The sequence below is a fragment of the Phragmites australis genome, chromosome 8 (assembly GCF_958298935.1).
Source record: "Phragmites australis chromosome 8, lpPhrAust1.1, whole genome shotgun sequence".
NCBI classification, from domain to species: Eukaryota; Viridiplantae; Streptophyta; class Magnoliopsida; order Poales; family Poaceae; genus Phragmites; species Phragmites australis.
The window spans coordinates 30,305,338-30,318,470 of record NC_084928.1 but is presented as its reverse complement, the minus strand read 5'-3'; the positions used below and the strand labels follow the sequence as shown (position 1 = coordinate 30,318,470).

Sequence of the window (13,133 nt, the reverse complement as noted above, 5' to 3'; positions counted from 1 at the left end):
CTACCTGTAAGCATCATTGAACGAAACAAAAGATTGGAAATGGAATTTGAGTCTTCCATGATGATCTGTTCCCTTGGCACCATGTTTTGCTTCTGAACCTCTTTCCTTTCGAAGGATGATCATTAACGACGGGCTACCAATCGACAGTGTAGCGGGGATAACCTGGATGTCATCAACGTCTTCCCACAGAAAGAAAAACTTGGTTTTGTGTCCAAATATGTTAGAATAAAATCCAACTATTCTTGGAGAAAAAAAGAGGCGCCCCTGTATAAAAAAAGATATCAGTATTTTTATAATATATTGACATCAACAAATGGGAAAGGGAAAATATAGATATCGGCGAAGTCAAATGAACCATCAAGCAGTGCAACACTGTAGCTTTTATTCACAATGGTACACAAATTTATGGGTCTTCTTTGCCGAAAACAAAGATCTTCCTTCTATTGTCTAATCAATAAAATTATTATGTCAGGCAACGTATGCAATCTACCACAACATTCAATAAATCACTCTACACTTAAGAAACCACTTGGAGGTTCCATTTCAAACAAAGAGGACAAACAACAAGGAAACCCTAACAACCTGAAGTGGCATCTTCCGTTTTAGATGGCAGGTGAAATCATCGATGAGGAACTCTTCTGGAGGGAGTACAAATAGCTTTCGGAACGCAGCATTTGTTTGGGCTGACCGCAAATTTATCTGCATAATATGTTCTACATTATTGTAACAGCAGAATATAGTGATGAGCATCTCACAAAAAAACTGCTCAATTCCTTACCTTCTTACCAACTTCTTTCCCCATCTTTGCAAGGTAATTCATGACAACTTCAGTCCCCCTCGAGTTGTTCAAAAATATTCTCAAATGTAGTTTAGGGTTGCTTGCTTGATCACACTTTCCATCAAGAGGAAGCCATATGTCAGTTAAATCTGACAAATTGTTTTTCAGAAAATTCACTTCTGTGTGACCAATGGGAGCTTCATTACATGGTGCACTTGAATCATAAATAGCAATATCCATCCTTGACGGAGGATCATCCATAGCATCAAATTCGAATATCTCTAGAAAGGCAAGTATCAAATGATTCAGATGCGTGATACAAAAGGCCAGTTCCAGTGGGACTGCTGTACTAGCAAAATGAACAAAGAAACAAAAGGGAAGTGGAAAGAAACTAACCATTCCATTTTGGATCAGGTGTCTGAAATTTAATTGAGCTTGTTTTCCTCTTTGCATTGCATGTGAAAATGGCATAGAGATCAAATAAGTCAGATGAACCAGCAGCTGTTATACCAGTGCCCTCAATAAGCGCAACAGTCAGCAACCAACCATCACCATGAGCTTTGACCCCATGATCACTACCTAATACAAGAAAAGGAGTCAATATGTTAACCAAAGTGAAACTATAAATGGAATCAAATAGCACTGCAAGATCAAAACAAGTATGTAGAATAAAAATGGCTATTTTGTGACCGTACACCTGATGTCCTCTTCGGAACAGTGCATTCACTCTTACAATACAAATAGCTAATCAATATATTCATAAAGATAAATATATATATATATATATATATATATTAATGTACAAGAATTTCAGAGTAGAGAATGACACTGACTTGAGATAGTTACCTCTTTGTTTCCATGCACTTAAGAAGCGCCGTATTACTTTGACAATATTCTGTCCCTGAAGAATCAAAACTGCACAAACTACAACTTCCCCAATTGAATCTGGAAGGTCAAGGCCAAAATATTCAAGCCCGTGCATCACACCGGGGCTGGATAAATGAAGGTGGGCTATAACATATAGTGCTATGACAACAGAGAATATGAATGTAAAGTTCCCAAGAAAGCGGACGATCAACCTCCAGCCTGTTTCTTTTTGTGCATGTAATGAAGCTAAAATCTTTTCTTTGTGCGAATTAGCATCATCAAGCTCAGCTACTTTAAGCCTCTGGGACAGTACTTCAGAAAATTGTGCATAGCCTTCTGCCATGCCTTGTTTGGCACCATTCTCAATCATTCCTTTGATCATTGTGCTCTGAACAAAGTTTACCCGCCAGCTTATAGTAAGATGCGATGTTTGTTCTTCGGATGATAACTGGGGACCTGGTGTGATACAATACAGTATCTCTACCTTGAAACAATTTCCACAGGGAACATCAGGAGTGCTAACAACAGAGAACACTGCGAAAGAATTTCCAGTTGCTTTCAAGTATTTCTGCTCTTCTGTGGCTTTCACAGCTTTAACTAACTTGCTTGCAGCTTTTGTGTATGTTAATTTTCTTTGTAAACAATTATCATTATTTTCAAGTTTCCACGGTTCAATCTGAAACCCACTTGTTCCTTGAAGCTCTGCCACTGCTGGCCAGAAATCTGAATTTGGCGAAAACAAGAGGGAGTTCAACTCAGCCGGTGCAGCAACATAAGATTCATCGATTAGTACACCACTAGGCAAGTTTCCAGGCATTTCAGACCCTTGATCTTTTGACTCCATGATTTTCAGTAGCTCATCAAGGCTTGACTCTGATGATGTGCCCTTCTCAGGGGTTTCACGATCTTCAGAGCACATCTTTGACTCTTGGAACTGATCAACTGACTCGGTGTCTGATGCTAGAGAAGGCGCAGCAGCTTCGACGGGTCTCCCGAAGAAATAGCGAGACAAGACCTCTACCACTGATGATGGATTCGCCATTGCATCATTGTCAGCAGCTGCTCCGGGTTCAGTGGTTGCTTGTTCAGTGCTGCTACGGGTTGGTTGGTCTGCATCCGCTAATCGTTCGAAACTGCTGTGCGATGCTCGGTCCATGCTGGCAACGGCTGATAGGTCGATGTAGCTATTGGTTGTTGATAAAGTTGCATCTTTATTATCAATTGACCTGTCTGAGCTGGATGCCAAGTCATCTGAAGTATGATGTGGAACACTCTGCGATTCATCAGAGACATGGGTTCTTGTAGACAACGAAATGCGCAGGCAAACCTCTCCTGCAATGGAAGAAAACAAAACGATCTCATGATTACACTCCTGCTGGAATTTAAGTTTATGACAAAAGCAATTCTACAAAATCATAATCTGATTTTCAATGGAGTTGTGTAAAATTTCTACATAAAACTGTGGAAACAGTTAATTGGTGAGAAAAAGATCAAACGATTGGATATTGCATTATTATTTCTTGTGTTGCGTATCCCTGGAACATATACTTGTTCATGCAGCTAGCTCGATCATGATTGCTCACACACACAAGCTTCGATCAGCATTCAGCAAGCAAATCCAGCAAGATTGCAAGAAACTGCTCATTAATTTGCATTGCGCAGCGAGAAAGGAGAGAGCAGAAGAAGGTTGAAAAGCCGCGCAACTGCGATGATACCGCGGCATTTCTTCTTGGACTTCTTGCTCTTGGGCTGGAGCTGGTACCACGCGGTGCCGAGCGAGAGGTCGTCGGTCTCCATGACCCGGGCGAGCGGCACCCGGACGCGGCCCAGCACGTCGTTGCTGAAGTACTTGTCCTCGTTGAGCACGGACACGACGAGCTCCTGGGCGACGTCGCCGACGAGGAAGCTGAACTCCTCGTCCCAGGCGGGCGCCAGGCTGCGCTTGACCACGGCCGTCTTGGCGCGCCGCTTGCCCAGCTGCAGCTTCACGAAGGGGTCGCTGGAGCCGTCGACGTGGACGGCCGGGAGCCCGCGCGCCTCCACGACGCGCACCAGCAGCTTCATCGGGGTGATCCGCCGAGCGCTCGCCGCCTCCGCCGACGCGCTCTTCTCCGACTTTGTCATGCGAGGATCCCGGCAACGACCATCAAAACCAAGCCCACTTATTGTCCATCACTCTCTTGTCCAAAGATTTTCGCGCGACATACGACGAAATCGAGGCAATAACGGATCAAGAAACGAAATTTCTAGGAGGCATGCAAGGACGGATCAAGAAAGCGAAATTTCTTTGGGCAGAGATTTCTGGCTGGTTCGGAATCGTTGGTCACTAGGGAGGGAGGGAGGGAGGGAGGAGGACGACGTTTGCCCGCGCCCGAGTTACTCGCTAGTTTGATTTTGAGCCTTCGCTGCGCCTCGAGATTCGTGCTAGGGAGGATGGGAGGTTGACGGGCCCGTCCGATCGACGAGGGGATGGAGCGCTGGGAGGAGTGGCCTCCGTGCTGCATGGGCTGCTTCAGGTTCACCTCTCCAAAAATAGGAGGGGGGGCTGGCATGGATAAGGAACCAGGTGCCAATCGAACGGCGCACGTCACTGGCAAGTGGGCCCCACGTGTCATGGCCCGCTTTCCTCATGCAAGACTCTGAGAACATCTCCAGGAAAGAAGCGAGAACAAAACGAGTACCAAACACAGGAGAGAAGCAAACAATGCACATGTAAGATCAGCTATTGTCTGAATGTTTCTCAAGGTGATCAGTTTCAGATTGCATTTGGCGTGTACACCAAACTAGTTGCAGCCACATCGATCCTGGAATCTAAAAATAAATAACGAAGATACATGTATGCTCCGATAGCGTCAGGACGACGGCTCCCCCGCGAGGTCGAAGAAAATGGCCTCGCAACTACGACCAGACTATCTGAATCAGATCACCCCCTTCACTCCTTGCCAAAGTCTGCGCTGTAGTGCGCGCTAGACTCGAGCTTCTTGGCGTCGTTCAGCTTGCGCACCGCCTGAAACCACCATTTCATCGGAAAGGGAGGCATGGTCAGCAATAAGCTCCCCTGTGACAGGTACACAAAAGATGGATAGCTAGGGTGCAAAAGCCCACCTTCATGAAGTCCTCGTGAATGACGTAGTCACGCTCCGCTCGAATGGCGGCCATACCAGCTTCAGTGCAGACGTTGCGCAGATCGGCACCATTAAAGCCCTGGAATGGACAGCATGAGATAGGATCCGGGAGATGGTGGAAAGCATGTTGAGGTGTTAGATAGGTTAACTAAGATCAACTCACTTCAGCCAGTTTCACGACAGCTTCGTAATCAATTTCGCCATGTTTGGCAATACCAGCTGCATGAATTTTGAGGACCTCCATCCTCGCCTGCTCGTTCGGCAGCGGGATCTCTATCTTCCTGTCCAACCGCCCAGGCCGGAGGAGTGCAGGATCCAAAACGTCAGGCCGGTTTGTTGCCATGATCATTTTCACCTATATAAGCAAGAGCATTCTTGTTAAACATTGTGCAAGTCACTGCACATAGACATCGCAATATTAGGACCAGCATCATCTCAAACTTGCCAAGGGTCTACACTAAAACTCTAACTCCACACCTCAAAAAACTGCAGCTGAGCTAATGTGTTATCAACTGCCCACTAAAAACTCAGCATCTAGGCAAGCAAGACACAATTACCATGGGTTGATCATGTAAATGTGTTCTTTGCGACTACTGTAGGTAGACAGAAGGATCAATTGGAATAACCAAATTTAATTCTCTAAATTTGAACCGCTTAGATAGTTGCAACATACAAATGCAATATGAACTCCTAAAGACATGGACCAAGGCCACAGCTTATGTGGAGTATAGTTCAATGTAACTTTCAAAATTGAGAACTCTGACAAAATGAATCTAGAAAAATATTTCATGTCAACATGGACTGGTCAGAAGATATGAACACACTTCCACATAAAACAATTAGCAGGCAATTGACATGACTACCCATTGTTAATATCATTATACAGAAGAAGCATACCTTCCCAAGCTCTTCGAAACCATCTAACTGATTTAGAAGCTCCATCAATGTCCTTTGAATCTCACGATCCGCACTAGTGCCCTCGCTAAATCTTCGGCCACCGATAGCATCGATTTCATCCATGAAGATAATGCATGGCTAGGCAAAGAGATTGAACCAAAGACAATACTTAAGAGCAATGACAATGGACTGATTATGACATTACCTACTTTGAGTTAAACAAGGTAGAAAATGTATCCATGGGTCTGATTTTCTTTTTTGAGCTAGGTGTGCATAGTAACTGATGTAAAGGCTGTTTCCTGGTTTGTTTTTGGCAATGTACATCTAGAGCTGGAGATGCTCTGTACAAGTAGCTTATTTCTTCTATGTTTGCCTTTTGAACCTCTCTATAGCTATCTCATAGTTCATTGGCAAACTATATTAGAATGGAGAAAAAAAGGATGGCTTGAAAACGATGCAGGAAGATAATTAGCTTTTGCTCACTATGTTTCTGACATTTTTCCCAAAATAAATGAAAGAATCAGGATGGTTATAGGTATACAGGCAAACAAGACTAACCTGATGCTCACGTGCATAGTTAAACATTTCACGAATTAAGCGTGCACTTTCACCAATATACTTGTCAATGATCGCGCTTGACACAACCTGTTTAAAAAGTGCATGTCAGTAAAAGAAATCAGAGGCTCAATATATGTGAATACTACTAATAAAAATATCCAGACCTTCAAAAAATTAGCATCAATATTGCTAGCGATGGCTCTAGCTAGCAGTGTCTTCCCAGTTCCAGGTGGACCGTAGAGTAGTACGCCCTTGAATAAGGAACATTTAGTACACACCAGGATTATGAAAATGCACTGTCATCTATTTGAGCTAACTGCATGATATGGTATTCCAAAGCATATATCTGTTTCTTGAATTTACCTTCGGAGGCTTAATCCCGACACGGAGAAACAATTCTGGATTCATAAGCGGTAGCTCAATGGATTCTCTGAGTTCCCTTATTTGATCCGACAATCCACCTACAGCTGAGTAACTAATGTTGCCTGGATCTTCATGTAGCATGTTATAAACCACAGGGTCAACCTGAGAAGCAGGAATAAGTACAATATTGCATACAGTATCAGTAATGTCCAAGTTTATTAAATTTGCAAATAGACCCCCAACCACACAAACTGAAGTTTAGAAAAGTCATCAACCAAAACATAAATGAGCAATCTGTAGCACCCATATACCTCTCGTGGCAGAGTGCGCATGATGGTAAGCGTTGTCATGTCAAGAACAACTCGTGTACCAGCTGTCAACTTTTCTTTGTCAACTTTGCTTCGGCAGCCAACAACATAGCGTGGTCCACTACTGGCCTTGACGATAACTTCAAGAAAGAAAGGTTTCAGTTGATTTGAAATAACCATGTAAATTATTAATAAGTTGAGAAGAAAGAAAAAGTCTTTTGCATGAGTTAAAATTCATGTTGTAATTCATGCTGTAATAAGAAAATATGCAATGAAATAGAATTGATAGTCAGGGATATAACACCAACTATATTGCATCATTCCTGCAAAATTATTTTGCTAAGAAATCAATGAGAAAAGGCATTTTCATTTACATCGTTCATTGTCCAGAGGCCGGAGCACCTCGCCAATGATTTGGCCCACACTTTGGAACGATTTGAGATCATCTTCAGTTTTTCCATAGTCTTTCTTTGCATTTGCCAGGTTCTCCCTCCCTGAATGCAAATAAACAAATTCATCACAAAAAACAAAAGTATAACTAAATCCTATCAATAAGCAAATGTCTTCTGTTACACCTTTTAAGTTGCACATGTTATAAGCACAGCAAAACCATGTCACATTGAACTTATTGTACCGACATAAAAGAATATAAGCTACAAATGTGAAGCCAGAAGAAAGACCATCCACTGATGTAACATATCCAGGAAAGAAAAGACAGAGTCCATATAATCATAAGTCCATCACCATGTCAACAGCACCACAAGGCACAAATAACAAACTAGAAGAAGGCTGGAATCAATCTCAGTACACGATAAAACATAGTATTTTGGTACATAGTTTTGAAGAGCTACAATAATGCATAACCATCTTCCTAAATTAATTTACTAGCACAGCATGCTCGATGGAGCTGCTCTCAGATTACCAAAAGATAAAACATGACTAAAGGAGTTCAACAAAATATGACCTCGTTGACACTAAACAACACAAAATTAGGATCCTACCGTGGAAGAGAGAGTGCCTACCTAGAATCTCAATCACTGACTATGAAAGAAGATGAAATAGTTCATACACACAAAAAAATGAACTCCAAAATAACCTCCGGTTGACTACCCACATATCTTCAGCAGGACCAACCGCAGCATCCGCAGCCAATTACTGTTACTGAATCAACAGCCTAAACAAAATACCAGCACTACCTATACCGTTCTTGGCAGTAACATCACCAACTAACCGAAAGAGCAAACCTACCAAGGAATCACCAAACACTAGCATCCCAATCCACAAATCAACACGAATACCAGTATGTCAATTCATAAAAAATATCTCTTTTTTCCCCATCTTGTAAAAACTACCAAATTTCACCTAAACCACTCTACCCGCCGAACATCACTACCTTAGCAAGCAACTAGAAACCAAAATAACGAGGTCTAGCGCGCCCCAAAACCCTAACCAAGAACCATCAACAAAAGCAAAACCCTAAAACAGGCTAAACCGCCAAAGTACACCGCCCCCGAACCCGAATTGAGCGAACCAAAACCCTAGCGCGCACCCATGTACCATAAAAATCAGATCTTCCGCCGCGACGAACGCCTCGGAACCCGGCCTAGAGACCCAGCCACCCTTTGAGATCGAACGGGCGGGCCATCCAAGGTACCTGTCTTAACCCTCGTCTCGAGCTCCCGGCAGCTGAGGAGCTTCTTGCGGTGGTCGGTAACCGCGGCGCGGCGGCCCGCGGTGGCTGCGTCCTCCCCGCCCTCGGCCATCCCTCCCTCCTCCGGCGATCTAACCTCGGCGGCGGCGCAGGCGAGGCTTTGCTTCCTTCGCAAGACGCGGACCCGAACTCGAGCGGTCGCGCCGTTCTCTCCCTCTCTCTCTCTCAAGGCGCAACCTGGGCATTCGAGTTCCTAATCGGACTTATGGGCCGAGTTCGAATACAGCTTTTTGGATTAAGAGTACGTTTTTAGAAAAGGAAATTTAGATATATGTCATTATAAATATGGGTGTGGTTAACGCCTGCACGTGTGTCCGTTTTCATGTACGTCCGCACACTCCTTATACTGTTATAAATTAGGTATGTGAAAATATGTTATTATAAATATTCTGACATTGGATCCATGCTATTACCAATCTTTGAAATTGGATCTATACCGGATTTATAATGGCATGTTTTCGTATACCGAATTTATAATAGTATATTTTAAAACCGTAATATTTATAATAAAATATATCTAAATTTTCCTTTTAAAATTCGAAGACAACTTTGCATTGCCTTTTGAGATAATAAAAAATACAATTCAAATAGAAATCCCAAATTTAGGATCACCCATTGTGGCCTACTGTCAACGGCTCAAAGTGGATCCACATATTAGGTTCTGTTTGTTTCAATTATATACTATGAATTTTAATTCACAATCTGCAAATTAAAATAATAAGGTATCATTATAATCTAGCTTGTAATAATCTAATCTCTAGATTATAACAATCTAGCAATCCAGATTTTCACAACTTCTGCAGACTATACAATCCATTTTTTTTCAATATAACTTTTTACCATCCAAAATTCGCAAGCTGCTTTTCATAATCTCCAATTAAAACAAACATACCTTTCGTGTGATATAGGTAACAAATCACCAAGTGTCATTATTAAATGTGGCAAAGCGTCGAAATATCCACGTGTTATTTAAATTTTTGTCATCCTTAAGACCAGAAAGGTCTTTTCTTTCATAAAAAGAAAAACAGTGGCTTTTTTTCTAGCCGGCTGGCTAGTGTTGCCACGCAAATTCTTGTCCCGGCTAATAATTTTTCCTCTCTTATATAATTAAAGAAAAACAGGTTTCACCTTTTGCCTCTGGAGTGTTTTTTTTTTCTCTCCATTTTGGCTTATTTGTCAAAATGTTTGCAAATTTTTTTTAAGGTTTTTTGGTACAAACACAAAACCGCGATATGGCATGGCACAAAATTTGAGTAGTATGTTTTTTTTTTCAGGAGATATGTTTGAGTCACGAGTCACTCGGATGAATAGACACGACAAGAAAACTCTTCGACGGATGGTAAGGATCCAATTACTCAAAAGCGATTTGCAACATTGAAAACAGATGGATTCGACTGAAACAATTTCCAGAAAAGTGTTGTGCCCAACTTTTAAATAAAGATTGGATGAAGAACCTATCACGTATTGTATATATCGTTATAGCAGTAACATCACCAATTAACGGAAAAGAGAAAACCTACTGCAGAATCACCAAATTCTCGGTTACCTGGCGGACCCACGTCCGCAGCTCTTGTTTGCTAAGGAGCTACTTGCGGTAGTCAGTGCGGCGACGCAGTGGCGGTGTCATCCCTCCCCTGGTGATTTGCCCTCATTGGCGGCGCGGCGCGGCGCGGCTTTGCTTTGTTCGCAAGATGAAGACCGGGTGTGAGCTTGAGCACAAAGTGTTTTGTGCAAATCACAACTCAAGCGTGGTGTGGTGTACGCGGTGGTTTGGTAGCCTACCCCACCTTCTTCGACCTCCAGCCGGTCGGAGCCCCTCTATCACTACCCTTGTTTCCACCTAAGCTACCACCAGTCGAAGCCCCTCCACCGCTGCTCCCACCTCTAATTGAGGTATCACAACCCATTGCAACCGCCAATGCTTTCGTCGGTGCTGCGACTGCCCACCACACCCTCCCTTTCCCTTCCTCCACCTGTGGTCGACAGTGTTCCCGTCACCTTGCCACGCCGCCCACCTCCTGCCGCCCAGACCTGGCCCATCGTTTGGCGATCACCACCCACGGGCGATGGCGCCTCGATGCCTTGTCGGCACAGCATCACCCACCGTCTGTCCTACCTCCCTCCCGATTTCTATGTATAGGGGAGAGAGAACAAACCCGAACCCGAACCCGAAAGCCCCAGAACCCTAACCCCCAAGCCCAGTTGCTCCTCTACTCCGGTGATAAGTAGAGCTATCAAAAAAGCTCGAAGCTCACGAGCTACTCGAGTTTAACTTGTTATAGGCTTGATTTGAGCCAAACGAGCCAATCTCGAGCTTGGGCCAAGGCTCGTGAGGCTCACGAGCTCTAATTCGATAAAGCTCGAGTTAATGAGTATTGCGATTTTTATTTGAGTTTATCACCCTATCAAGTCTATACATTCTTAATTTTCCTTATGTATCTAAAAGGCCCAAGGAGGCGTTGCCAGGGCTGGAAGGGAGGGGTCATCCTCAAGCCTATCTAGATGATCACGTCATAATAACCAACCAAGACGACAAGAGCTACTCGAGATTTCTCCCGTTATCAAGCTTAAGCGAGCCGAACTCGAGCTGAGCTCTAGTCTGTCCCCAAGCTTGGCCGCCATTGTAGGCTCGCTCGAGCTCGACTCGATCTTTTATCGAGCTCGATCCTGATAGGGCAAGCTCGCTCGAGCTTGGCTCGTTGATAGCCCTTGCGATGAGACATGAGGATGAAGAGAGAACTGGCTTGCAGGGCCCACCTGGTAGTGAGGGGGTGGGGGAGGGACGGAGGTTGGCTTCCGTTTGACTTGGTGGATTGAAAGATTCCCAGTGGTGTAATTTATGGGCGGCCGTGATGACCCGAAGAGGTTCGACCAATTCTATTTCGCAACTCTTAAATATAATGGCTCTTAATTGCTGGAGTAACTCATATTGCAAGGTCTCGTTACTTGCATTTTTTGCTAGTGCATACAAGAATAGAGCCACTTGCTTTTCTACTGAGACAGCTCTTGAATCAGTAAGTAGTTGTTTCTCACACAACTTATCGACCAAAGCTTGAAAAACATCAACTTCCATGCGAAAGTTCATTTTTCTTAGGCTCTTATCTCCCGTTAAGATTTCCTTAACACGTCAAGCCCCTGAAAGTTTTTATGTATGTATCGATTTCTTACTAGATGATGGCTATGATGAACCTCCCTCTATGGTAGGGAGAACAAGAAACATGAACTCATCTACATTTTGTGATCATCATCGATAGTTTGGATTCATGTCGATGATAACAAAAAAAGTAATAAAGAATACTCCAATATGTTGCTAGTTTGTTCTATCAATATCTACAGCATGATAGAAGAAAGGAAATAAAAAAATACATACAGAAAAGTACTTAGATCGTCCTTACTTCCCTATTCGGGCTCGTTTGGGAGGCCCAAACCCCACTGGGATCCTGACCCATTCCCGGTGGAGGGAACCCAAGGGGGAACAATCCACAGGCCAATTGTGGTACGCGCTTGAAAGACCATGTATGATTTCACAGCCCAAACCCCACCGTTTCCACGGGAAAAAAGTCTCGCCTCCGAAGGTCGGGAATCTTTCCTTGTCAATCGTCGTGACCCCTCCACCTCACCTGCTCGCAACTGCCTCCACTTCCCTCCCACGCCACGGTCCACGGCGCACTTGCTCGTCCTACTCCAGCGACAAAGTGAGCCTGCTCTGGTGTTCCTCTTCCTCTCCTCCTTCCTCCTCCTCCCCATAAGGTTCTTCACCGATTTTCTCGCAGATCTCAGGAGGTGCTGAGGTGTGTAATGCTTGGGCACCTCTGCATGGCAGGTGGCTCACACCGCCGCATTGTCTGCAAGTTCATATTGTTGAGAAACCGCTGCTACCGGGTGTAGTCCAGCGATCCCTCAAGAGAACAATTGCAAAAGGAGACACAAGCGTAGAGGAAAAACTGTCTATTCTTTATTCATCTGTGTTTACAATGAGGGGTGCTGCCCTGTATATATAGTGCCAAAAACTCCTAAGAGATAGAATCGAATCTTTCAAGAGATCGAGACGGGCCCACATTCGGTTGTGAAACTCCAGGTTTCCTAACACTCTCCCTTGGGTATTTCTCGTGAAATGAATATGTCTCATCAAAACTCCCCAAAAACCCAATGGAAAAAATTGGGAGAAAGAGTACATAGCTCGCGACATGGTTACATGAATTGTCTCGTTAAAACCTTAACATGAGAAACTTCAAGAAAACTCATCTAAGGGAAAAAGAGTACAATCCACTCAAAATACTTCATATAATCTTCATGATTAACTTTGGGCACTTAATCTTCTTGACTAAGATTTAATTCTTAATATCGGTATTATGTGAAAATTCTCCCCCTGAAATATGCAACTCTCTAAGCCTCATCATCCCAATACCACGAACACATCTTTCAAAACTAGATGCAGGGAGAGATCTAGTTAATAAATCTGCAAGATTTTCACATGACTTGGTATGGATTACCTTTATTTCATTCATTTTATGCAATTCATGAGC

At 43.5% G+C, this 13,133-nt stretch overlaps 3 protein-coding genes across 5 annotated transcripts in view; all 3 read right to left on the bottom strand.

Moving 5' to 3' along the window:
- Positions 1-4,195, bottom strand: LOC133927003 (C2 and GRAM domain-containing protein At1g03370-like). Its single transcript, XM_062373218.1, has 6 exons — positions 3,361-4,195; positions 1,625-2,977; positions 1,175-1,357; positions 779-1,059; positions 583-699; positions 1-264 (listed from the first exon to the last, which is right to left on the bottom strand). The coding sequence occupies exons 1-6, from the start codon at positions 3,767-3,769 to the stop codon at positions 1-3; spliced, it is 2,607 nt and encodes an 868-aa protein (XP_062229202.1). The 5' UTR covers positions 3,770-4,195.
- Positions 1-12,660, bottom strand: part of LOC133927010 (protein transport protein SFT2-like) — a 63,027-nt gene extending 50,367 nt beyond the window's left edge. For all 3 annotated transcript variants that reach the window (XR_009911231.1, XR_009911232.1, XM_062373234.1), the window contains exon 1: positions 12,657-12,660. The gene's annotated coding sequence lies outside the window, so the exon portion shown is untranslated. The remainder of the gene's footprint in view (positions 1-12,656) is intronic.
- On the bottom strand, positions 4,340-8,800 carry LOC133927004 (26S proteasome regulatory subunit S10B homolog B-like). Its single transcript, XM_062373219.1, has 10 exons — positions 8,551-8,800; positions 7,271-7,390; positions 6,900-7,036; positions 6,589-6,750; positions 6,390-6,476; positions 6,226-6,312; positions 5,668-5,805; positions 4,934-5,125; positions 4,751-4,849; positions 4,340-4,652 (listed from the first exon to the last, which is right to left on the bottom strand). Exons 1-10 carry the CDS (start codon positions 8,657-8,659, stop codon positions 4,578-4,580), a joined length of 1,206 nt encoding a protein of 401 aa, XP_062229203.1. The 5' UTR covers positions 8,660-8,800; the 3' UTR covers positions 4,340-4,577.
- Positions 12,661-13,133: the final 473 nt, after the last annotated feature.

Excerpts from the sequence above, each read along its gene's own strand:
- LOC133927003 (XM_062373218.1), bottom strand. The coding sequence starts at position 3,769 with ATGACAAAGTCGGAGAAGAGCGCGTCGGCGGAGGCGGCGAGCGCTCGG. Across the intron at positions 2,978-3,360 it reads GTCCAAGAAGAAATGCCGCG|GAGAGGTTTGCCTGCGCATT; the intron begins GTATCATCGCAG and ends CTTCCATTGCAG. Across the intron at positions 1,358-1,624 it reads AAGTGCATGGAAACAAAGAG|GTAGTGATCATGGGGTCAAA; the intron begins GTAACTATCTCA and ends TTCTTGTATTAG.
- LOC133927004 (XM_062373219.1), bottom strand. The coding sequence starts at position 8,659 with ATGGCCGAGGGCGGGGAGGACGCAGCCACCGCGGGCCGCCGCGCCGCG. Across the intron at positions 7,391-8,550 it reads CGAGACGAGGGTTAAGACAG|GGAGGGAGAACCTGGCAAAT; the intron begins GTACCTTGGATG and ends ATTTGCATTCAG. Across the intron at positions 6,477-6,588 it reads TCGGGATTAAGCCTCCGAAG|GGCGTACTACTCTACGGTCC; the intron begins GTAAATTCAAGA and ends TCCTTATTCAAG.